Source organism: Nicotiana tomentosiformis, chromosome 3 (genome assembly GCF_000390325.3).
Source record: "Nicotiana tomentosiformis chromosome 3, ASM39032v3, whole genome shotgun sequence".
NCBI classification, from domain to species: domain Eukaryota; kingdom Viridiplantae; phylum Streptophyta; class Magnoliopsida; order Solanales; family Solanaceae; genus Nicotiana; species Nicotiana tomentosiformis.
In genome coordinates, this window is record NC_090814.1 from 133,422,571 (window position 1) to 133,446,705 (window position 24,135).

The following is a 24,135-nucleotide window of genomic DNA, read 5'->3' on the forward strand; positions in this document are numbered from 1 at the left end:
CTCCAGAACGGACTACCCCAGTTCCTACACCCACGGAGGATGCCACAATCACTCCCGTCGATACACCTGTTCCACCTCCAGCCCCAGCTCCTGGTCCCGATATTTCCGATGGGGATCTTAGAGGAGCTATTCAGATGCTGACTCAGTTAGTAGTTTCCTAGGCTCGAAGGTCAAATGTTGCACCCACCTCATTTAGCTTACAAGGAGATTCTTCCGGTTCCAGGGTGAATAGGTTCCTTCAGTTAGACCCTCCAGTGTTCACAGGTACTTATCCCGGGGCAGACCCTCAAGATTTCATTGATGAGATGCATAAGACTCTCCGAGTTATGCGTGCTACTGAGACGGAGGGAGTAGAGTTGGCCTCCTATTGTTTGAAAGGGGTGGCATATTCCTGGTTTGAGATGTGAGAGGATTCCCGTGAGGAGAGGAGCCCTCCGGCGAGATGGAGTGAGTTCGCGGATGCCTTCATAGACCAATTCTTGCCTGTCGAGACTAAGGCAGCCCGTGCTCTAGAGTTTGAGACCCTTAAACAAGGTAGTAAGAATGTGTGGGAGTATCACATGTAGTTCGTGAGCCTGTCGAAGTATGTTGTTCATATGATGCCGACTATGGAGGCAAGAGTGCGTCGATTTGTGCAGGGCCTTAGCCCTTTGGTTATTAATGAGGCTACCACAGCTGCTCTAAATTCTGACATGAACTATGGAAAGATGGTGGCATTTTCCCAAGCTACGGAGGATCAAAAATTAAAGCTCAGGATAGAACGAGAGGGTAGTAGTTGGGCCCGATCAGCAAGCAACCTTGGGGACTCGTTTGGAGGTGGGAGATCAGCTTTTCGGGAAGATCGTCAGGGCCATCCTAGTCTTATGCTCAGTCTTCAGTTATTGCCCCGCCAGCAGGGCACGGTCAGCAGCAGATGACTCGCTTTAGGACCGGTCAGGGCAGCAGGGGGTCCCACCATCAGGGCCGATCAGGAGGGAGATTCCAGCAGCAGCAGAGGGCCCCATGACCTAAGTGTGGGAGGTTACATTCGAGAGTCTACTACCTGGACATGCCAGTATGTTACGGATGTGGAATGAGAGGTCATATTCAGAGGGAGTGTCGTGCATCCCGTCAAGGTGCAGGCAGGGGCACAGCTCAGTCATCCAGTCCTACGGCTGCTATATCTTCAGCACACCTCCAGCTCGAGGCTCTCCAGCACCCACAGGGTATGGTGCAGCTAGGGGTGGTGCACAAAGTTCGGGCGAACCCAGCCGATTCTATGTTATGAGTGGTCGACAGAGTGCGGAGGCTTCCCCAAATGTCGTCACAGGTATATTGACCGTTCAATCTCATGATGTGTATGCCCTTATTGATGCTGGATCTTCTTTGTCCTATGTTACTCCTTATGTTGCTACAAGCTTCGGGACAGAACCAGAACAGCTTCATGAGCCGTTCTCTGTATCTACCCTAATTGGCGAGTCTATTACGGCCGCGCGGATTTATAGAGATTGTGTTGTCACGGTGCGTGGTCGGGATACCATGGCTGATCTTATTGAACTAGGGATGATTGATTTTGATGTAATAATGGGAATGGACTGGCTCTATTCATGTTTTGCCAAACTCGACTGTCGGACCAGAATTATGAGACTTGAGTTTCCTAACGAGCCAACTGTTGAGTGGGAAGGGAATAATGTTATGCCAAAAGGTAGGTTTATTTCTTACCTTAAGGACACAAAGATGATCAGGAAGGGGTATATTTATCATTTAGTCTGAGTTTCGGATACCACTGTTGAGGTGCCTGCCCTTGAATCTGTACCAATTGTGAATGATTTCCCCGATGTCGTTTCGGATGAACTCCCTGGAATTCCTCTAGACCGGGAGATTGATTTTGGGATTGATATGATGCTAGACACGCAGCCTATATCCATTCCACCTTATAGAATGGCGTCGGCAGAATAAAAAGAGCTAAAGGAACAACTAAGGGATTTGCTAGAGAAAGGTTTCATCCAACCGAGTGTGTCACCTTGGGGCGCACCGGTTCTCTTTGTCAGAAAGAAAGATGGATCGCTGTGGATGTGTATTGATTACTGGCAACTCAACAAAGTCACAATCAAAAACAAATACCCATTGCCTAGAATAGATGATTTGTTTGACCAATTACAAGGTGCTAAGTTCTTCTCCAAAATTGATTTGCGGTCTGGGTACCATCAATTGAAGGTAAGGGAGCAGGATATTCCGAAAACAGTTTTCAAAACTCGGTATGGGCACTTTGAATTTTTGGTAATGTCTTTCGGGCTAACAAATGCCCCGACAGTTTTCATGGATCTTATGAATCGAGTCTTCAGGCTGTTTCTTGACTCCTTTGTGATAGTATTCATTGACGACATCCTTGTATATTCACAAAGTCGAGAGGATCATGCCGACCACCTCAGGGCAGTTCTACAAACTCTTCATCACCACCACTTGTATGCAAAGTTCTCGAAATATGAATTTTGTCTTGAATCTGTTACATTCCTGGGTCATGTCGTCTCCGGAGAAGGAATTAAGGTTGATCCTCAAAAGATTGCGGCGGTGAAGGATTGGCCTAGACCTACCACTCCAGCAGAGATTCGAAGTTTCTTGGGTTTGGACGGGTATTATAGGAGGTTCGTGGAAGGGTTCTCCACTCTTGCCTCTCCATTGACTAAATTGACACAGAAGGCGATTAAGTTCCAGTGGTCTGATACCTGTGAAAGGAGCTTCCAAGAATTGAAATCAAGATTGACCTCGGCGCCGGTAATGACCCTGCCAGAGGGTATCGAGGGGGTTTGTGGTGTATTGCGATGCTTCAAGGATCGGTCTTGGGTATGTATTAATGCAACATGGTAAGGTTATAGCATATGCTTCAAGGCAACTTAAGAATCATGAAAAGAACTATCCACCTCATGACTTAGAGCTTGCGGCGGTGGTTTTTGCATTAAAACTTTTGCATCATTATTTGTATGGAGTCTATGTAGATGTAATCAAGGACCACAAAAGTCTTCAATACATTTTCAAGCAGAAGGAATTGAACTTAAGGCAGAGAAGGTGGCTTGAGTTGCTGAAAGATTATGACATTGACATTTTGTATCATCCGGGGAAGGCTAATGTGGTGGCGGATGCTCTTAGTCGGAAATCTATGGGTAGTTTGGCTCACTTGGAGGCATGTCAAAGGCCCTTGGCCCGGGAGGTTCACCAGTTGGCCAGTTTGGGAGTTTGTCTTGCGAACTCTAATGAAGGGGGAGTGATTGTGCGGAATAGGACGGAATCATCACTTGTGACGGAGGTCAAGGAGAAGCAATATAGTGATCCAATGTTGGTGCAGCTGAAGGAAGGGATTCATAAACATAAGACTACGGATTTTTCTCTTGTCATGGATGACGGTACATTACGGTACCAAGGACGACTATGTGTTCCAAATGTAGATGGTCTCCGGGAAAGAATCATGGCAGAAGCTCATACTTCTAGATATTCCGTGCACCCAGGCTCTACAAAGATGTATCATGATCTCAAGGAAGGTTACTGGTGGAATGGCATGAAGTGGGATGTGGCGGACTTTGTGGCAAAATGTTCAAACTGTCAACAAGTGAAGGCCGAGCATCAAAGGCCCGGTGGGTTAGCATAGAGTATAGAAATTCCAATGTGGAAATGGGAAATGATCAATATGGATTTTGTGGTAGGGTTGTCGTGCACTCCGCATAAGTTTGACTCAATTTGGGTGATCGTGGATCGACTCACGAAATCAGCACACTTCTTACCAGTTAAATCCACCGACATTGCGGAACAATATTCTCAATTGTATATCAAGGAAATAGTCAGGCTTCATGGCACTCCAGTTTCCATCATTTCCGATAGAGGGGCCCAATTTACAGCTAACTTCTGGAAGCAATTTCAGTAAGGTTTGGGTAAGCAGGTAAATCTTAGCACGGTTTTCCATCTACAGACTGACGGGCAAGCAGAACGGACTATCCAGATGCTTGAGGACATGTTGCGTGCGTGTGTGCTTGACTTCAAGGGTAGCTAGGATGATCATTTTCCGCTCATAGAATTTGCTTATAACAACAGCTTCCATCCCAGTATTTAGATGGCGCCGTTTGAGGCCTTGTATGGTAGAAGATGTAGATCACCGATTGGGTGGTTCGAGGTTGGAGAAGCTGAACTAATAGGACTAGATCTTGTGCATCAGGCTATGGAAAAAGTTAAGATCATAAAAGAGCGGTTGAAAACTTCTCAGAGTCGTCAAAAATCCTACTCGGATGTTTGTCGCAGAGACTTAGAGTTCAAAGAAGATGATTGGGTGTTCTTGAAGGTATCTCCTATGAAGGGGATCATGCGGTTTGGAAAGAAAGGGAATTTAAGTTTGAGGTATGTCAGGCCGTATAGAATCATTCAAAGGATAAGGCAGGTGGCGTACAAGCTTGAACTACCACCTGAGATGTCATTAGTACACCCGGTATTCAATGTGTCCATATTGATGAAGGTAGTTAGAGATCCGTCCGCTATTGTGCCGGTTAAGACCATCGAGGTTAGTGAAGAATTGTCATATGAAAAAATTCTGGTTGCTATTCTTGATAGGCAGGTCCGAAAGTTGAGAAACAAAGAAATTGCATCCGTGAAGGTGTTATGGCGAAACCAACTAGTCGAAGAAGCTACTTGGGAAGCCGAGAATGAAATGAAAGAAAAGTACCCTCATTTGTTTGAATAGCCATGTAATAGTTCTATGAAGTTGTTTCCCCTAAAGTTTGTATCACTTGTTCGTCTAATATAAAGACACTCCTTTCTAGCTATATGTTCCCCATGAGGCTTCGGTTGGTGTTATTTTGCATTTTGTTGTGTCATTTAATTCTATATATGTTGCTAAGGTGTGCTTTGGGGGATCTTTGGCAGGTGGATAGGCCTAAATACAAAGGAAACTCTGGCAAAATCAGGAACTTAAGAAGTTAGGAAAATTTGGGGCTGATGGTATGTGGCATAACTGAAACTATGTTAAGTGAACTTGATCCTCATTCGAGGACGAATGATCTTAAGTGGGGGAGGATGTAAGGACCCGTAAAAATTTTAACCAAAATACTCGGGGTTTCATGGTGCCAAGATAGATACATGTGTTACTATAGTAGAAAGGTTCGGACTTTTTAGATTGGACAGTACCCTACGGACTGAGAGGAAAATGTTTCGCAAAGGAACGTGTTTCTGCGGCCCATTATGCGGACGAATAATCACTCTGCGGCCATTATGCGGTCCGCAGAGTGAAGCAGTAAGTTTGGCCAATTTGAGGTCAGTTTTGCGGTCGATTATGTGACCGCATAATCGATATGCGGACCGCATAATCGATAAACAGACAGCATATCGGTCGCGTAATTCCTCTTGGGTTTCTACGGAGGGAGTTCTGTCGTGCATTATGCGACCGCAGAACAAGTATGCAGACTGCATACTGGTCGCATACCTGAGCCGAAAGTTTGGGCCCCTGAGGGCCATTTCTGCGGTCACTTTGCGGACCGCATAAACATTATGCGGTCGCATATGCGACCGCAAACCTGTGTCATGGCACCATTTTTCTTAATTTAAAACCTGACCCCCATTCCGTTAAAACACCTATTTAGTCTGTTTTGAAGCTCATTTCTGATGTTTCTAGAGTGAGAGAGAGAGGGTTCTAGAGGGAGGGCCTAATTTCTATTAATTAATCTTCATCCATCACTCAAAGCTTGGAAATATTCAAGTAGAACACCAAATTATTCATCTAAAAAGGTAAGACTTCATCACCCAGCTCTTAATTTCAAACATAGCTATAATGGGGTACTAGTGTGATACTTCATGGGTATAAGGGTGGTTTATCTTGCATGCATGTATGATAAAGAGTGTGGGAAAAAGTGAGCTAGAACCATGAACGTTTTCCTAATTCTGGGTTCAATTTGTATATTGCAAAAATAGATTGAGGTTGATAAGGGTTCTGGATAATTGTAGAGTCTAAAGAAGTGCAATTGAGGTATGTATGGCTAACTCTCTTCTTCCTAGAATCGAACTCCTGGTATCCGAATAATGGGTGTAAGTTCTAACTTGATCATAATAGAATTGTTTTCCTTAGTGTGTTGGATTGAAAGATTCATGTTCCCTAATTGTTTTAGATGGTTACCATGTCATCATGCTATTTGAGAAGGTAGTTATGATTTTCTAAGCTCCTTCCCTTATGTGTGAAATGCCTTATGTGATGGTACTTATCGACATGAATGATGATGTTCTTTGGACTAATAAAAAGGGAAAGACTTGAATTGTAAAATGTTCCCAAGTGCCAAGAACTAATTAATAAATGAGGCTATTTGTGCCATGTAACGAAATATGGGAAAGAAATGTGAATTGAGTGAACAATTGAAAGAGGTTATGCCTCAAGTGAGATGGCTTAGCCGATCAGGCCGAGATCGGACGCCATGCTGTACACATGGTGGAAATTGTGTTGGAATTATTGATTTACATTGTGGATATGGATATGTCTCACTTGAGATGGCTTAGCCGGTCGGGCCGAGACCAGACTCTTTGTAAAAACATGGTGGCATTGTCAGTTGTGGCTTTGGCACTAAAGATTATTAATCTAAAAAGATGGAAAGATTGAATTGGAAAATATGTGATCCTTACTTGGTGTTTCTTTGTATTTCTATGAAGTACTTATTGATTATTATGACTGCCTTCTCTTTGTTTCACTGTTCATTCTACTAAGATTGGTGTTTGTCTTACATACTAGTACTATTCGACAGTACAAACGTCCCTTTTGCCGCTGGCGCTACATCTTTGAATGGATGTAGGTGGTTCCATCGCAGATAGTGCCGATCGCAGATAGTGGTGCTCTCTTTCTCTCATCACAACAGTCTGGGTGAGCCCCATTTCTCCTAGGGGTCATGTAGTCCTTCTTTTGTATAAGTTTTCATATTTTGAGGTATAGTCGGGGTCTTGTTGTCGGCATTGTCATGTTACTCTTTTGTACTCTTAGAGGCTCCGTAGACGTTTATATGGTTCATGTATGTATGTTGGGGTGGTCGTTGGATCGAGTTGTATTTTGGGAACTCAACTATGGCATAATGTATATAAGGAAAAATGAACTAGCAACGTTTATATATTTATATAACTGATCTCTCCCCTGTTTTACAAATGGTGATGCGATCCCTTTTTGGATTATGAATGAGTCGGGTAGGAAAGTTTTAATAGGCTTTCTCGACCGGGTTCACTCGGTTGAGCGCCGGTCGCGCTCCCCGAAGTTGGGACGTGACATTATTATTATTATTATATACTGCTACACTGCACAGGTTAATTGATTAGTTAGTTTCTTGACTGTACCTCGTCACTACTCCACCGAGGTTAGTCTTGATACTTACTGGGTAACGACCGTGGTGTACTCATACTACACTTTTGCACATCTTTGTGCAGAGCCAGGTACTGGAGATATCGGACTCGGGCAGAGTTAGTGTGTTGATCGCAAGGATTCAAGGTAGAGCTGCTTTGTTGTCGCAGTCCCTTGGAGTCTTTCCATTTTATTGTACTGTTAATTATTATTCGAACAGAATTGTATATTCGCTCCTTGAGATCATTTCATAAATTCAGTTAGAGTTCATGACTCATAAATTATTTCCGTTGTTGGTTTCGACACATATATTAAATTATATCTTTATTAAAAAAAAGACTTGAATTGTAATTGTAATCGGCTCACCTAGTCTTAGAGACTAAGTGCCATCACGACGCCTGTGGTGAGATTTTGGATCGTGACAATAATTCAAGGGGTAACTTATGTATTTTACCTAAATAATAATATAAAATTGTACTTGATCACCTTGCTATTCCCTTGTGCTCTAAACGGCAAGTTGCAACACTCCGGCCAATCGTTTTGAGAGTTATAGCCCCATTACCACATTAACTACTCAATTTATGCTTCACACTTGTTATGCGACTTACCAGGTTAGTTGGTTCTGGTCTGGAAGGATTTCAGAGTGAAATGAGACACTTAGTCTCATAATTGAAAACTTAAGTTGGAAAAATTGATCGTATGTTGACTTATGTGTAAACGACCTCGGATTTGAATTCTAATGATCCTAATAGCTCCGTATGGTGATTTTGGACTTAGAAGCGTGTCCGAAAAATTATTTGGAGTTTTGTAGTGGAATTGGGCTTGAAATGGTGAAAGACGAATTTTTGGAAAGTTTGACCGGGGGGTTGACTTTTTTATATCGGGGTCGGAATCCGATTCTGGAAATTTAAATAGGTCTGTTATGTCATTTATGACTTGTGTGAAAATTTTAGGTCAATCGGATGTGATTTAATAGGTTCCAGTGTCGTTTGTAGAAATTAGAAGTTTCAAAGTTCATTAGGCTTGAATTGGGGTATGATTCATGGTTTTAGCGTTGTTTAATGTGATTTGAGGCCTCGACTAAGTTCGTATGATGTTTTAGGACTTGTTGGTATATTTGGTTAAGGTCCCAGGGGCCTCAGGTGAGTTTCGGATGGTTAACGGATCGAATTCGGACTTAGAAGAAAATCTGAAAGTTTCTGCCATCTGATGTAACCGCACCTGCGGGCGAAGGAGCGAGCTCGCAGGTGTGAGCTGGGATGCGTAAGGGCGCAGATGCAGAAGGAACATCGCAGGTGCGGACTCGCATCTGCGCGTGGAGGATCGCAGAAGTGGCATTTTGGCTTGGGAGCCGCTGGTCCGCAGAAGCGGACATTTTCGCGCAGATGCGCACCTGCAGAAGCGGTGCCGCAAAAGCGGCTAAGTGCCCGCAGAAACGAAAGTCCTGGTCAGAATGTTGAAAACAGAGGAGTCCGAGATTTTTGTCATTTCTAACATTTCCAACACGGGTTGAGGCGATTGTTGAGTGAGAAATCACGGGGAAACTTAAGGTAAGTCGCATGTCATCATTTTTTGTCAATAAATGGGATTATCATTGAGTATTTCGACTAGATTACATGTTTTCGAGGTGAAATTAGAGGATTTGAGCCTAGGGATTTCAAAATAAGAATTTGAGATTTGGAGGTCGAGTTGATGTGGGATTTTAGTAAAAATTATATGGTTGGACTCGTGGTTGAATGAGGCGTTCGTATTTTGTAACTTTTGTCAGGTTCTGAGACATGGGCCCCATGGGCGATTTTTGGGTTAAATTTTGAATTTTGTTAGAAAAGTTTTCTTTCATATGGAATTTATTCCTATAATTTGTATTGATTGAATCGAATTAATTATGACTAGATTCGAGCCGATCGGAGTCAAAAAATCGAGGAAAAGGCATACTACTTGACTGATTGAGCGTGGGTTGAGGTAAGTGACTTGTCTAACCTTGTGTGGGGGAAATTCTCATTAGGATTGATATTGATATGAAAATGTTGATGTGTTGAAAGACGTGTACGCGAGGTGATGAGTGTGTACACATGCTAAATGTGGAAGATTATGTCTTTAAATTGTATAGATTAGTGATGCATATTAATTACATTATTTTATCCAGTTATATTCATCATCATTAATCTATTTTATGTTTTTAAATTTGCCTAACATTTTTTCTACTAATTACTTTACCTGTTTAGTTGAAACTTTGTTTCTTTTATTTTGTGCTCAATATTTGAAAGTTGAATTTCTTAATTGAATTATTATTAATATGAAGTATTTGACATTTGTAAACTTGGTATTGAGGCAACGTGCTAAAAATTGTGAAATGTTATTTTGCTGAGTTATTCATTCCCGAATATTTTGTGAGATTTTTATACTCATTGTGATTGATCCGCGAGTTCCTTATTGTGGAAATATTATTGTTGTTGATTTCTTTTGGCAAGTTGAAATATTTGGGCACTTGAGGTATAAGTTGTGATATTGATACATATGCGGTGTTATAAAGTTTGGGTGTTGAAACGCATGCGGTGAGATAAGGGTGGATTGATACGCGTGGCTAGTAGGGGAACTACTATAAGTCATGCAGTGTGATAAGGGTGGCTAAAATGGGGGATGCTATTTCGGGAAAAATATTTTCTTTAAAATTTAATGTGAAGGCTCCCACGGTGATATAAGAAAATGAGATATTTTGAATTTATTTATGATTTGGGACTACGAGGCGGTACCTCGGTAGTGCCCTTATTGATATTTCTTTGTGGCTGCACTGCCTTTGGTTATTTTGGTGAATTTCCTTAAATATGTAAATTTCCATTTTTCCTTCCGCGAGGTATTATTTGCCTGTATTCTATGTAGTTAAATTGTGACATACTACTTACTTGATTCATCCCCATTGTCATTATTATTATTATTATTATTATTAATAATAATATTATTATTATTATTATAATTATTATAATACTGTTAAACTGTTCGCCCTGTCTTTTATTATTTTCAGTAGGGCCCTGACCTGACCTCGTCACTACTCTACAGAGGTTAGGCTTGGCACTTACTGGGTACCGCTGTGGTGTAATCATACTACACTTCTGCACATCTCTTTGTGCAGATCCAGGTACTTCCTATCAGACCAGGCATCAGTGAATTAGACTGTACACAGAGAGTTCAAGGTACATCTGCCAGCGTCCGCAGACCCCCGGAGTCCCCTTCTATTCATATTATATCATTTTTCTTATTTTCTTTAGACTCTGATGTATGGAGACAATGAAGATAAATTCTTAGAAGCTTGTGACTTATTCCTATCGGGTTTTGGGAGTTGAAATTGTTAAATTACAGTTTTTATTTATTCGACGGTTAAGGATTAAATTTTAGTTTATATTCAGTTATATTTCGCATTGATAGGCTTACCTAGTCTTAGAGACTAGGTGCCATCACGACATCCTACGGAGGGAATTTGGGGTCGTGACACAAGTAGATTAAAGAAAAGTAGTGAATCATTTTTATCAATTCTTGTGGCCAAAATATTCCGATAATCATTTATTTCTTGTGGCCAAGATTTTTCAATAATTATACTTTTGGTTACATAAATTTTACTGGCCAGTTAATTGTGAGGAATAATTGTAGTTAATTAGATCCCTTTCACTCTACTTTTCTAGCTTTAGATGTCACGGGTTTTGGAGGTTTAATTACTTTACGAAGCAGGGTGAACAAATATTTTTTTGGTTGTAGTAATATGACAGTCTTACATTTGATAAACTAAATCTTTCAAGAAGATTGATGAAACTAGGGGTGTACATGGACCGGGTTGGTTCGATTTTTATCAAAACCAAAACCAAACCAACTACATTGGTTTGGATTGGTTCGGTTTTGTCGGATTTCAAATTTTTCAGATTTTTCTGTTACATGAATATTTTTCAATCTTACTTTGTTAAAGTTATAGATAAAGTTTTGATAAGTGAATATATGTTTAGTAAAAAGTTAAAAAATTGAATAACATATTCTATTAAAATATTCTTATGGGAGAATTTTCTTAGTAACACATGATAGTTATTTTCTTAGTTGTCTAACAATAATTTCGTTGTTAATGTACCCTTTAAAGGTTAACCGAATTAAACATAAAAATCAAGATGATACCTAAATAATGATATATTCTATTTAATTCTAAATCAAATTCGAAAAAGATATAAGAAATCTTGACATATGAATATGGAAGAACAAATAGATGATTGATGCATTTCAGTAACACTTAATAAGAAAGTGATACAATCCATTATTTATAGTAAATAAAAATAAATGCACTTTGTAGTTCTATTAAATATTACATCTCATGAGAGGATCTCAAATATTTTTACATTTTTTAAAGAAATTTCAATATAAAATCTTAAAAGTATATATAAAAATTATATATTTATATGTCGGTTTGGTTCGAATTTTTTTACTCAATACCAAACCAAATCAAATCAAACCAAACCTAGTCGGGTTTTTTAATCGGTTTGGTTTGACCTTTCGATTTGGTGCGGTTTTCCAGTTCGGTTTGAATACCCCTAGATGGAACTATAACAAAGACATAACAGAGCCCTAAAACTTTTTTATTGTGGCTCTATTATCTTTTTGACATCCAAACTTGGTTCTCGACCCCCGAACATGATCCCGACTTAATATTTTGGGCTTCTACTCAAACTTTAAAGCTCCAAATCATCCATTTTAGCTTCAAACTTGCTTCTTTACTCAAAATCACATCCTACACAATATAACACACATAATAAGTACAAAGTACTAACAGTTATGCTCAATACAATCAAAGTGTCATAATTAGAGTGCAAAATGTAGCTAAAACACGAGCTCTTAGCCTACCATCATGATGTAAGTCAGCAAAATAGGGAAACTCCCAATCATAATGAACTTGCTGAGGGAGTGTTGGTAATTTTGTCTGAGAAACAGGGTGTAAAGGAAAAATTGACTCATAGAAGACTACATCTCTGCTCACAAATATTGTCATGTTTTCAATGTCATGCAGTTTATATCCCTTCTGAGTGGGAAAATATCCCAGCAGGACTGCTTTGGTAGCCATGGGTCTAAATTTGTCCCTTCTCAACAGATTGGTTGCATAGTAAAGACAACCAAGAGTTCCCATATGTGAGAAGGATGGTTGTTTCCGATAAAGTAATTTATATGGCATCTTATTTCCAAGTACTGAAGATGGTACTCGATTGATGATGTAAACTACAGTCTCAATGCAATCATCCCAAAACCTGATTGGGAGATGACCTTGAAATCTAAGTGCTCGAGTAGTTTCAAGGATGTGTCTGTGTCTCCTCTCCACCACCCCATTTTGTTGGGGTATGTCACGACCCAATTTCCCCTCCGTGTGACGTCGTGACGACACCTAGTCTCTACAACTAAGTAAGCCTAACATTTTGCGTAATAGTGAAATAAAAATATAAATTTAACCAATTGTTCAAAAATACACAACAAATCCAAAAACTCGGAACATCGTGAATCACAAACTACAGTAGGAAAAATCTAGTGTCTCTATACATCAGAGTCTAACAAGGAAAAATATAGAAGATAATGGACATGAGAAAGAGTAGAAGGGGACTCCGAGGTCTGCGGACATGGCAGATATACCTTGAAGTCTCCAAAGCTATCCCAGCTCATTGATAGTGCGGCTGATAAGGTGCACCTGGATCTGCACACGAAAAATATGTGCAGAGAGTAGCATGAGTACACCACAATCAGTACCCAGTAAGTGCCAAGCCTAACCTCAGTCGAGTAGTGACAAGGTTAGGTCAGGGCCATACTGGTAAATATATAATAAAACAATATAGAGTGTAATACCGCAATAAAAATAAAGGCTGAAATTTAACAACAATGAAATCATAGAAGGTAACAGCTCAGTACACAGAAACACAACAGGGGATCTCCCGAGATACCGTCTTGTAGTCCCAAACGTAAATGTGCAGGGGGAACTCCCAGAATACCGTTCCGTAGTCCCAAAGTAAATGTGTAAGGGGATCTCCCGGAATACCATTCCTTAGTCCCAAAGTAAATATGCAAGACAAGTGGATCTCCCAGAATTACCGTTCCGTCGTCCCAAAGTAAATATGCAGTACAGGGGGATCTCCCGGAATACCATTCTGTAGTCCCAAAGTAAATATGCAGTACAGGGGAATCTCTCAGAATACCGTTCTGTAGTCCCAAAGTAAATATGCAGTGCGAATGATAGAAATACAACTACATCACGAAATTCTAGGGTTGTAGTCAAAGCTGTATTGAGTTTCTGAAAGCTCTCCTCACATTCCTCTGTTCACCTGAACGGAGCACCCTTCTGGGTCAGCCTGGTCATACGTGCTGCAATAGATGAAAATCCCTCTATAAAGTGACGGTAATACCCCGCCAAACCAAGAAAACTTCGGATCTCTGTAGATGAGGACGGCCTGGGCCAACTCTGCACTGCTTCAATCTTCTTCGGATCAACCTGGATCCCCTCACTTGATATTATATGACCCAAGAATGCCACTGAGTCTAACCAAAACTCACACTTTGAAAATTTTGCATATAACTTCTTTTCTCTCAAGATCTGAAGTGCAGTCCTCAGGTGATGCTCATGATCCTCCCGGCTCCTGGAGTATACCACAATGTTGTCAATAAACACAATGATGAATGAGTCAAGATAGGGCTAGAACACACAGTGCATCAAGTGCATAAAAGTTGCTGGGGCATTGGTCAGCCCAAAAGACATCACAAGAAACTCATAGTGACCATATCTGGTCCTGAAAGCAGTCTTTGGGATATCCGTCTCCCGAATCTTCAACTGAAGATAACATGAACGTAAGTCAATCTTGGAAAACACTCTAGCACCCTATAACTGATTAAATAAGTCATCAATACGAGGCAATGGATATATGTTCTTCACTGTGACTTTGTTCAACGGGCGGTAATCAATACACATCCGCATAGAACCATCCTTCTTCTTCAAAAATAAGACAGGAGCACCCCAAGGTGACACACTGGGCTGAATGAAGCCTTTATCAAGCAATTCTTGTAACTGCTCTTTCAACTCCTTCAATTCAGGAGGATCCATATGATATGGAGGAATAGAGATGGGTTGAGTGCCCTGCAACAAATCAATGCCAAAATCAATATCTCTATCGGGCGGCATGCTTGGAAGATCAGCTGGAAACACATCTGGAAAGTCCCTCACTACTGGAACTGACTCCACTATAGGTATATCAATATTGATGTCTCTCACATAAGCTAGATACGCGCCACACCCCTTCTTAACCATTCGTTGAGCTTTAAGAAATGAAATAACTCTGGTAGGAGTATACTCTAAGGTACCTCTCCACTCTAACCGCGGTAAACCTGGCATAGCCATCGTTACGATTTTAGCGTGACAATCAAGAATAGCATAATGGGGCGACAACCAGTCCATGCCCAAAATAATATCAAAGTCCACCATGTTGAGCAATAATAAATCGGCTCTGGTCTCAAAATCACTAAGAGCAATCAAACACGACCGATACACGCGGTCCACAATAAGAGAATCTACCACAGGAGTGGATACATAAATAGGGGAACTCAACGAATCCCGAGATACACCCAAATACAGAGCAAAATAAGAGGACACATAAGAATATTAAGAGCCTGGGTCAAATAATACCAACGCATCTCTATGACAGATCAGAACAATACCTGTAATGATAGAATCAGAAGCAACTGCCTCTGTACGAGCAAGAAGTGCGTAATATCTGGCCTGGCCTCCCCCTCTAGGGCAACCTCTACCTCCCCGACCTCCACCTCAAGCTGGTTGAGCCGGTGGGGTGGCAACTGGTGCTGTAATCATAGCCTGATGACCCGGTGGAGCACGCTGTGGTTGAAAAGTCTGTGGAGGTGCACCCCTCCTAATCCTGGGGCAATCTCTCACCATGTGGCGAGTGTCGCCACACTCAAAACAAGCTCTGGGAGGGCGTGGCTGTTGTGACTGGCTCAGGCCAAGTCTGCTAGACTAGCCGCTAGGAACACCCTACGCAGGAGGCACACTAGATACTAGCAGTGCATAATAAGGCTCCTGGGGTCTAGAAGGAGCTGGAACACCGCTGGAGGCTGGAAGAGCTGAATGAACGGGGTGGCTCACATAACCCCTACCATGGCGAGCTGCTGGGGCACGAGCTCTAGAATAATAACCAGCCTCTCGAGACCTCTTGTCCTCCCTCTCCTCTCTATCCCGGGCAAACATGCCCTCGAATCTCCTAGCAATACCCACAACCTACTGATAAGAAATATCCATCTCCAATTCCCTGGCCATACTACTCCGGATGCTGGGATGGAGACCCTCAATAAACCGTCGAACCCTCTCTTGAACTGTGGAAACTAAGGCCGGTGCATGTCGGGCCAAATCACTAAAGCAAACTGCATACTCTGACACATTCATAGCACCCTGGCGCAACTACTCAAACTCCGCGCGCCATGAGTCCCTGAGGCTCTGAGGGACATACTCTCTCAAAAACATTTTCAAGAACTGAGTCCATGTAAGTGCAGCTGCCTCAGCCGGACTACCCAACTCATAAGCACGCCACCACTGATAAGTTGCTCCTCTAAGCTGGAATGTGGTAAAAGAAACCTCGCTCGTCTCCGCTACGCCCATAGTACGGAGAATACGATGACACTCCTCGAGAAATACCCTGAGCATCATCTGTAGCCAATCCGCTGAAGGTAGGTGGGTGGTACTTCTTGTACCTCTCAAGTCTGAGTTGCTCCGCCTTAGAAGCTGCTGCCCTAACCTCGAGCTGAGATGGAGCTACCGGCTACATTGGTACAATCTTTGGAACCTGGTCGACCTGAACCCACTGCTCTGGAGTACCAGCGACGGGAGTCTATGCTCCTCCCCCGGCCTGAGATATGGCAGGAGCAAGTGGAATCAATCCAGCCTGAGTTGGTGAAGCAACAAGTATCTCAAGTGTCTGCCCTCCAGCTTGAGCTACTGGGGGCTCCTTCGTAGCAGCTCGTGCGGGTGCTCTGGCTGCACCACATGGACGTCCTTGGCCTCTACCCCGGCCTCTCGCAGCTCTAGCAAGGGGTGCGGGTGCCTGTTCATCAGATCCGCTTGTACGTATCCTCACCGTCTGTGAGAGAATAGAATACAAAAATTTAGAATCTCTGAAGTCAATAATTTTCGCACAACAAGGAATCAAAGTAGTGAAATTTTCCAAACAGTTTCATAGCCTCCCGAAGATAAGTACAGACGTCTCCGTACCGATCTGCGAGACTCTAATAAACCGACTTGTGACTCACGACACCTACGAACTTAGAGCTCTGATACCAACTTGTCATGACCTAATTTCCCCTCCGTGTGACGTTGTGACGGCACCTAGTCTCTATAACTAGGTAAGCCTAACATTTTGCGGAATATTGAAATAAAAATATAAATTTAACCAATTGTTCAAAAATACATAACAAATCCCAAAACCCGGAACATCATGAATCACAAACTACAGAAGGAAAAATCTAGTGTCTTTATACATTAGAGTCTAACAAGGAAAAATACAGAAGATAATGGACATGAGAAAGAGTAGAAGGGGACTCCGGGGTCTGCGGACGCGGCAGATATACCTTGAAGTCTCCAAAGCTATCCCGGTTCACTGATAGTGCGGCTGATAAGGTGCACCTAGATCTACACACGAAAAACATGTGCAGAGAGTAGCATGAGTACACCACAATCGGTACCCAGTAAGTGCCAAGCCTAACCTCGGTCGAGTAGTGACGAGGTCAGGTCAGGGCCCTACTGGTAAATAGATAATAAAACAATATAGAGTGTAATACCGCAATAAAAATAAAGGCTAAAATTTAACAACAATGAAATCATAGAAGGTAACAGCTCAGTACACAAAAACACAACAGGGGATCTCCCGAGATACCGTCTTGTAGTCCCAAACATAAATGTGCAGGGGGATCTCCCGAAATACCATTCTGTAGTCCCAAAGTAAATGTGCAGTGGGATCTCCCGGTATACCGTTCCTTAGTCCCAAAGTAAATATGCAAGACAGGGGGATCTCCCGGAATTACCGTTTCGTAGTCCCAAAGTAAATATGCAGTACAGGAGAATCTCCCGGAATACCGTTCCGTAGTCCCAAAGTAAATATGCAGTATAGGGGGATCTCCCAGAATACCGTTCCGTAGTCCCAACGTAAATATGTAGCGCGAATGATAGAAATACAACTACATCACGAAATTCTTACAATTTAGACTAAGTACCAGTCAGGGAAGAAGCGGGAAATTCACTAAGCATGTTGCGCATAATTCACAAATTCACTAAGCATGTTGCACATAATTCACATAAACAATTAAGACACGTAGACATGTTGTATTAGACTAAACATAATAGCTACACATATTTGAATAACTCAATTAAGAATGAAAATAGTTTAGTACTCATTAAAATGGTATAACTCAAAATAATAGGAAAACATGTTGCTGCTCGGTAAGAAAATCGGGTTTTACCACAACTAGCCCGTGTACGTACTCGTCACCTCACGTACACGGCGCTCACATAACACAATAGTTCCAAATCTTAAGGGGATTTCCCCCACACAAAGTTAGGCAAGCCACTTACCTCGAGTCAAGCTCAATCAATCCATAAGTATGCCCTTTCCACGCATATCCGGCTCTGAATGGGCCAAATCTAGCCAAAAGGAATTATATATCATAATTACAACAATAATAGACTCATCTAATTAACGAAATCAACATTTTTAACAAAAATTCCGAAATTAACTCAAAATTCACCCATGGGGCCTACGTCTCGGAATCGGGTAAAAGTCATAAAATACAAAAGCCCGTTCACTCACGAGTCTAACCATATTAAAATTACTAAAATCCGACACCAAATGATCCTCCAAATCCACAAATTAAACTTCCAAATCCCTAGCCTCCAATTCCAAATTTCCACCTTAAATACACACTAACTAGGTGGGAAAATACATGGGGAAGCAAGATTATTGATCAAAAATAAGAACAATGGACTTACCTTAAGAAATATCTCGTAAATGATCTCAAAATATGCCCTAAACCGAGTTGCAAAGTCTAAAAATGACAAAAATGGCGAAGCCCTTCGGTTTTAACCACTGCCTAGGTATTTCCGCACCTGCGAAGCCTGGGCTCACACCTGCGGGTGCGCTTGTGTGGCAAAATGTGCTCATCTGCGCAAATCCCTTACCCCTTATGCCTTCGAACCTGCGATGAAGGGCCGCACCTGCGCGTGCGCGCATGCAAAAAATCCCTTCCGCTTCTGCGGACATTGCACACTTGCGATGACCCTGACGCATCTGCTGGAATAGCAGATGCAGAATTCACCTCGCAGCTGCGACCCCTGGCACTCCTCCATTTTTCCGCTTTTTCGCTTGCCTCTCCACACGTGTGACCACGCACCTGCGGTCTCTCCACCGCAAGTGCGAAAATGACAGATGCCTGAAGACTTCAGCAGCAACTCAAATCCAACTTTTGATCCGTTAAGCACTCGAAACTCACCCGAGGCCCCCGGGACCTCAACCAAACATACCAACCAATCCTAAAATACCATACGAACTAAGTCAAGCCCCCATATCACATCAACTAACGCTAAAATCATGAATCACCCTCCAATTCATACCTAAAGAACTTGAAACTTCAAATTTCTACAACCGATGCCGAAACCTATCAAACCACGTCCGAATGTCCCCAATTTTGCACACAAGTCATATTAAACATTATGGACCTACTCCAGCTTCCAGAATTGGAATCCGACCCCGATATCAAAATTTCCACTACCGGTCCAAAACTCTAAAAATTCGCTTTTTAGCCAATTCTAAATAAGCTACGGACCTCCAAAATACAATCAAGACATTCCCCTAAGTCCAAAATCACTTAACGGAGCTGACGAAGTCGACGGAATTCCATTTCGGATCCGTCTTCACACTGTTCCGACTACGGTCCAAATTTTAAGACTTAAGCTCTCATTTAGGGACTACGTGTCCCAAAACACTCCGAAACTCAAAACCAATCATCTCGGCAAGTCACAATAGCAGAAATAAATATGGGGAAAGCAGTTAATAGGGGTTCGAGGCTCTAACTCTCAAAACAACCGGTCGGGTCGTTACAAGGTGTGTGTAGACATGAACTTTGGTGAATTATCCCATGTCATTTGAATAACTCTGCACAGTTCTGGCTATAAAATTTAGTTCCATTATCTGACCTAAAAGTTTTAACCAGTTTCCCAAACTGAGTATGAACCAAACTATGGAAGTTTTTAAGTATAGTAACTACATCAGATTTTAGATGCATCAAGAACACCCATGTCCATCTAGAAAAATCATCAACTACTATAAGAAAATACCTCATTTCATTGTATGTAGGCACTTTATAAGGACCCCAAACATCCATATGCAACAAATTGAAAGTTTTAATAGATTTATTATCACTAGTGGGAAAAGGCATTCTAGTATGCCTAGCTATTGGACATACATCACAGTGATCAATGCTGAAACTAGATTTATTATTAAACTCAGTTATCTTCCTCAATACAGACATAAGAACATGTCTCATCCTTTTATGTCAAGTATCTGCATCTACTGACTCTGTTACTGCCATAGATGTAACGATCCAACCGGTCATTTTGACTTTTAGAACCCCGTTACCCTAAATATAACTCCCCGTATGTGCTTTTACTGTTTTATGACTTGCGCGAATGGTTGGTTCGGGATTTGGAAGTGCTCGGGCTGAAATCGGAATACTTAGTTCCTTAATTTGGCTCTAAAAGGGCAGTTTGACTTTGGTAAAGATTTTTAGAAAATGACCCCGGAATCGGGATTTGATGATTCCAATAGGTTCGTATGATGATTTTGGACTTGGGCGTATGTTCAAATTGAGATTCGGACAACCCGGGAGCATTTCGACGCTTAATAGTGAATATTAGCTATTTGAAGGTTTTAAGGTTCTTTAAATTTGATTTAGAGTAGGTTTTGGAGAAATCGAGGTCCGTTTGAAATTCTGAGCCTGGGAATAGCTCTGTATGGTGATTTAAGACTTGCACGCAAATTTTGGTGTCATTCTGAGTAGTTTAAGTATGTTTCGGCCCGTTCGGAGTAAGTTTGAAGAATTTGAAAATTCTAAGTTGAATCAATTTGGTTTGAGGTATGATTCTTTGTTTTGATATTGTTTTACGCATTATGAGGGTTCGAGCGAGTCCGTTTTATGATTTCAAACTTATTGGTATGTTCGGGCAGGACCCCGAGGACCTTAGGTGTTAACCGGACGAGGCTCGGACCAAGTCTGGATTTTTGAAGGGCAGCTGTTGCACCAGGCTTCTGGTGTAATCGCACCTGCGGTGGGTTAGCCGCAGGTGCGAGCTCGCAGAAGTGAGCCCAAAGTTTGCAGAAGCGGCCAAGAGTTGGCAGCCTAGAAGACGCAGGTGCGGACGAGTTGGGCACAGATGCGCGACCGCAGAAGCGGTCCAAGGGCCGGAGAAGTGGAAGCCAGCGCAGGTGCGGCACATGCACCGCAGAAGCGGACTCGCAGGTGCGAGTCGCTGACCGCAGAAGCGGGTGAGCCGGCAAAAGGGGAGAGCCGCATGTGTGAGGTCCTTTTCGCAGATACGGAGCCGTAGAAGCGACAGGCCTGTTTGGGTAGAGTGTTTAAAGGATCGGGAAACGTCCATTTTTGCCCACTTTTCTTCATTCATGGGCGATATTTGGAGCTTTTTGAGAGGGGATTTCAACAAGCAACTTGAATATAAGTTAATTCTACACACTTTGAGTTAAATACATAGATTATTGGTAGATTATAACCTGTAAATCATGGAAATCAAGGGTTTAGATGAAAAACTTAGGTTTTGATAAAAATGAGATTTTAACCAAGAAAATGGTTATGGAATTGGATGGAAATTGTATATTTTAGTTCTTGAGATTATGGGTAACGTTTTCCTCCAATTATTTTAGGAATCCGAGCACGTGGGCCCGGGGTGAATTTTAGGAATTTTACCATTTTGGGTTGGGTAATAAATTTATTAGTCTAATTTCGAATTATTGAGCATGTATTAATTATTTTGTATAACATTTGGATATTTTCGGATTTTTCAGCATCGAATTGAGACTTTAACGCGACATTGTGATCAGGAAGTGGACTTTGAGATAAGTTAAGTCTCTTGTCTAACCTTGTAAGAGGGAATTTACCCCATAGGTGATTTAAAGTAATAATTGTTGCTAATTGCGGGGGCTACATACGCACGAGGTGACGAGAGTCCGTGCGTAGTTACTAATTATGTTATGTCCGGGTGGTTTAGGACTCAGATCATGAATTACTTGTGATAATTGCATCTTTTATTTAATTAAAGTACTGGAATTATATTGTAAGCTGTTAGAAGAAATAGTAAAAGACTAAAGTTTCGCATACTTGAATTTTTGTGCAAATTATTTGACTATTAATAGAAATTGTACATCCTTATGTATTAGCCTTATAATAACTTCTCTTTCCGAAGGTTCATAAGAAAATGTCCTCCTTTCTTGTGGAGCGGGCTGAATGCCTCGGCAATATAGATGCATCTATGGATCATGCCGCACGTCTCTCGGCAGTGTACACGACACTCTAGACCGGACCGAATGACCTCGGCAGAAATCGTGCCTAATAATAATAGTTACACGATACCCTGACAGTTTATTGCAGCTTGTGAAGTTAATTGATAAATTGAAAATTATCGAAATTTAAAGAATTAATTAATTCTGCTTGTTAAGGAAATTATTGTTGTTCATATAAATCACGGTTAATTAAATATTTCTATTTTAATATTATCGACCCATAGTGAGTGTCAAAGTCGACCTCTCGTCACAACTTCTTCGAGATTAGACTTGATATTTACTGGGTACACGTGGTTTACGTACTCATGCTACACTTGTTGCACTTTTTGTGCAAGATCTAAGACAGGAGTTTTAAGTGGTCCTACCAGAGCGCATCCACGTTACCCCGAGGCGTAGTGGTGAGCTGCCTTTATGAGTCGTTCTGCAGCAACTAGTGCCTCTCCTTATATTTGTATTATGTCTATTTTATTTCAGACAGTATTTAGAATTTTTGTATAATCTACTAGATGCTCATACACTTGTGACACCAGGTCTAGGCACACACACTAGTAGAATTATGGATTTAAATATTTTTCTTGGTTTTTATTTAATTAGACCCTTTATATTTCCTTAAATATAGCAAGTGAGAAGAGTTTAATTACTCGAAAAAATTACTAAAAGAATAAATATATGTTTAATTCACTAGTAGGCTGGCCTAGTTGTGATGTTGGGGGCCATCATGACCTATAGGAGAAATTGGGTCGAGACAACATGGTATCAGAGCACTAGGTTCACGTAGGTCTCACAAGTTATGAGCAGGCCTAATAGAGTCTTGCAAATCGGTACGGAGACGTCTGTACTTATCTTCGAGAGGCTATAGGGTGTTAGGAAACTACCTTTCTTGATCTGCCATCATGCAATTGATGTAGTGCTAAATATGTTTCTCTTATTCTCTCACAGATGGTGAGAACGCGCTCTAATGAGGTTCCAGACCAGGGAAGAGCTGATCCCCCTATTCTTAGAGGCCGAGAGAGAGCTCCAGCCCGTGGTAGGGGATGAGGACGTCCCAGAGTTGTTCCAGTTATGCCACCAGTGGATCCAGTAGAGGATCCTATTATCGAGGAGCACGGCGAGGTGCCCACAACCGAGCTAGCTCCGGTGGATTTCACATCCGCACCGGGATTTCAGGAGGTCATGGGCCGTATGCTGCGATTCATGGACACTATGACTCAGGCCAGTTTATTTCTGGCAGACCCAGTAACATCTCAGGCGGGCGGGGGAGCACATACCCCTACCACACAGGCTCATGGGTAGGCAGCTGCCGTATATCATACCTAGGGTGCACTACCCATGGGTGGATCCCAACCAGTGGCAGCAGCTACACCTGAGCCCAGACCAGCTGCAGCCGCCAAGCCACAGAAGCTATTGGACAGATGGACTAGGCTACATCCTCCTGTATTTGGGGGAGAGCGACATGAGGATCCCCAGGACTTCATTGATCGGTGCAGGGACAGACTGCACAACATGAGGATATTGGAGTCTCATGGGGTAGACTTTGCTACCTTTCAGCTGGAGGGCAGGGCCCATAGATGGTGGAAGTCTTATTTTCTTGGCAAACCAGCAGATTCTCCTCTAATGAATTGGGACAGGTTCACCCGTATTTTGCTGGATAGGTTTATTCCACCCTCCCAGAGGGAAGATTTACGGTTTCAGTTTGAGCAGCTCCAGCAAGGTCAGATGTTAGTGACTGATTATGAGGCGAGGTTCTCTGAGTTATATTGCCATGTACTTATGATACTCCCTACTGATGTAGAGAGAGTACGGAGGTTTATTGCGGGTTTGCATACTGGCATCCATGCCACTATGGCCCGAGAGGTTGAGATGGGGACTTCTTATAAGCTTGTTATGGAGATAGCCCGGAGGATTGAGGGTGAGCGTCAGCGTAGCCGATAGCAGGTTATGAGAGATAAGCGATTTAGATATTCTGGAGAGTTTAGAGGTGCTCCATCTGGGAGTAGAGGTCAGTTCGTGAGAGGGCAGTCCAACAGGCCCCCATATCCAGCACCACCGCCTCCTCGGGGTACTCTAGTGCAACCTTATTTCAGCATTATGCCAGAGAGTTCTTACCGCCCACCGGCTATTCAAGGTTCTTCCAGTGGGTATTCAAGTTTCTAGGGCCAGACTTCCAAGTCACCATCCCATCGC

General features: G+C 42.1%; 1 protein-coding gene across 1 annotated transcript; it reads left to right on the forward strand.

The window, feature by feature from the left end:
* Window positions 1–1,065: 1,065 nt before the first annotated feature.
* LOC138908529 (uncharacterized) lies at window positions 1,066–3,622 on the forward strand. The gene is made up of 2 exons (XM_070199204.1): window positions 1,066–1,684; window positions 3,237–3,622. The coding sequence occupies exons 1-2, from the start codon at window positions 1,066–1,068 to the stop codon at window positions 3,620–3,622; spliced, it is 1,005 nt and encodes a 334-aa protein (XP_070055305.1).
* Window positions 3,623–24,135: the final 20,513 nt, after the last annotated feature.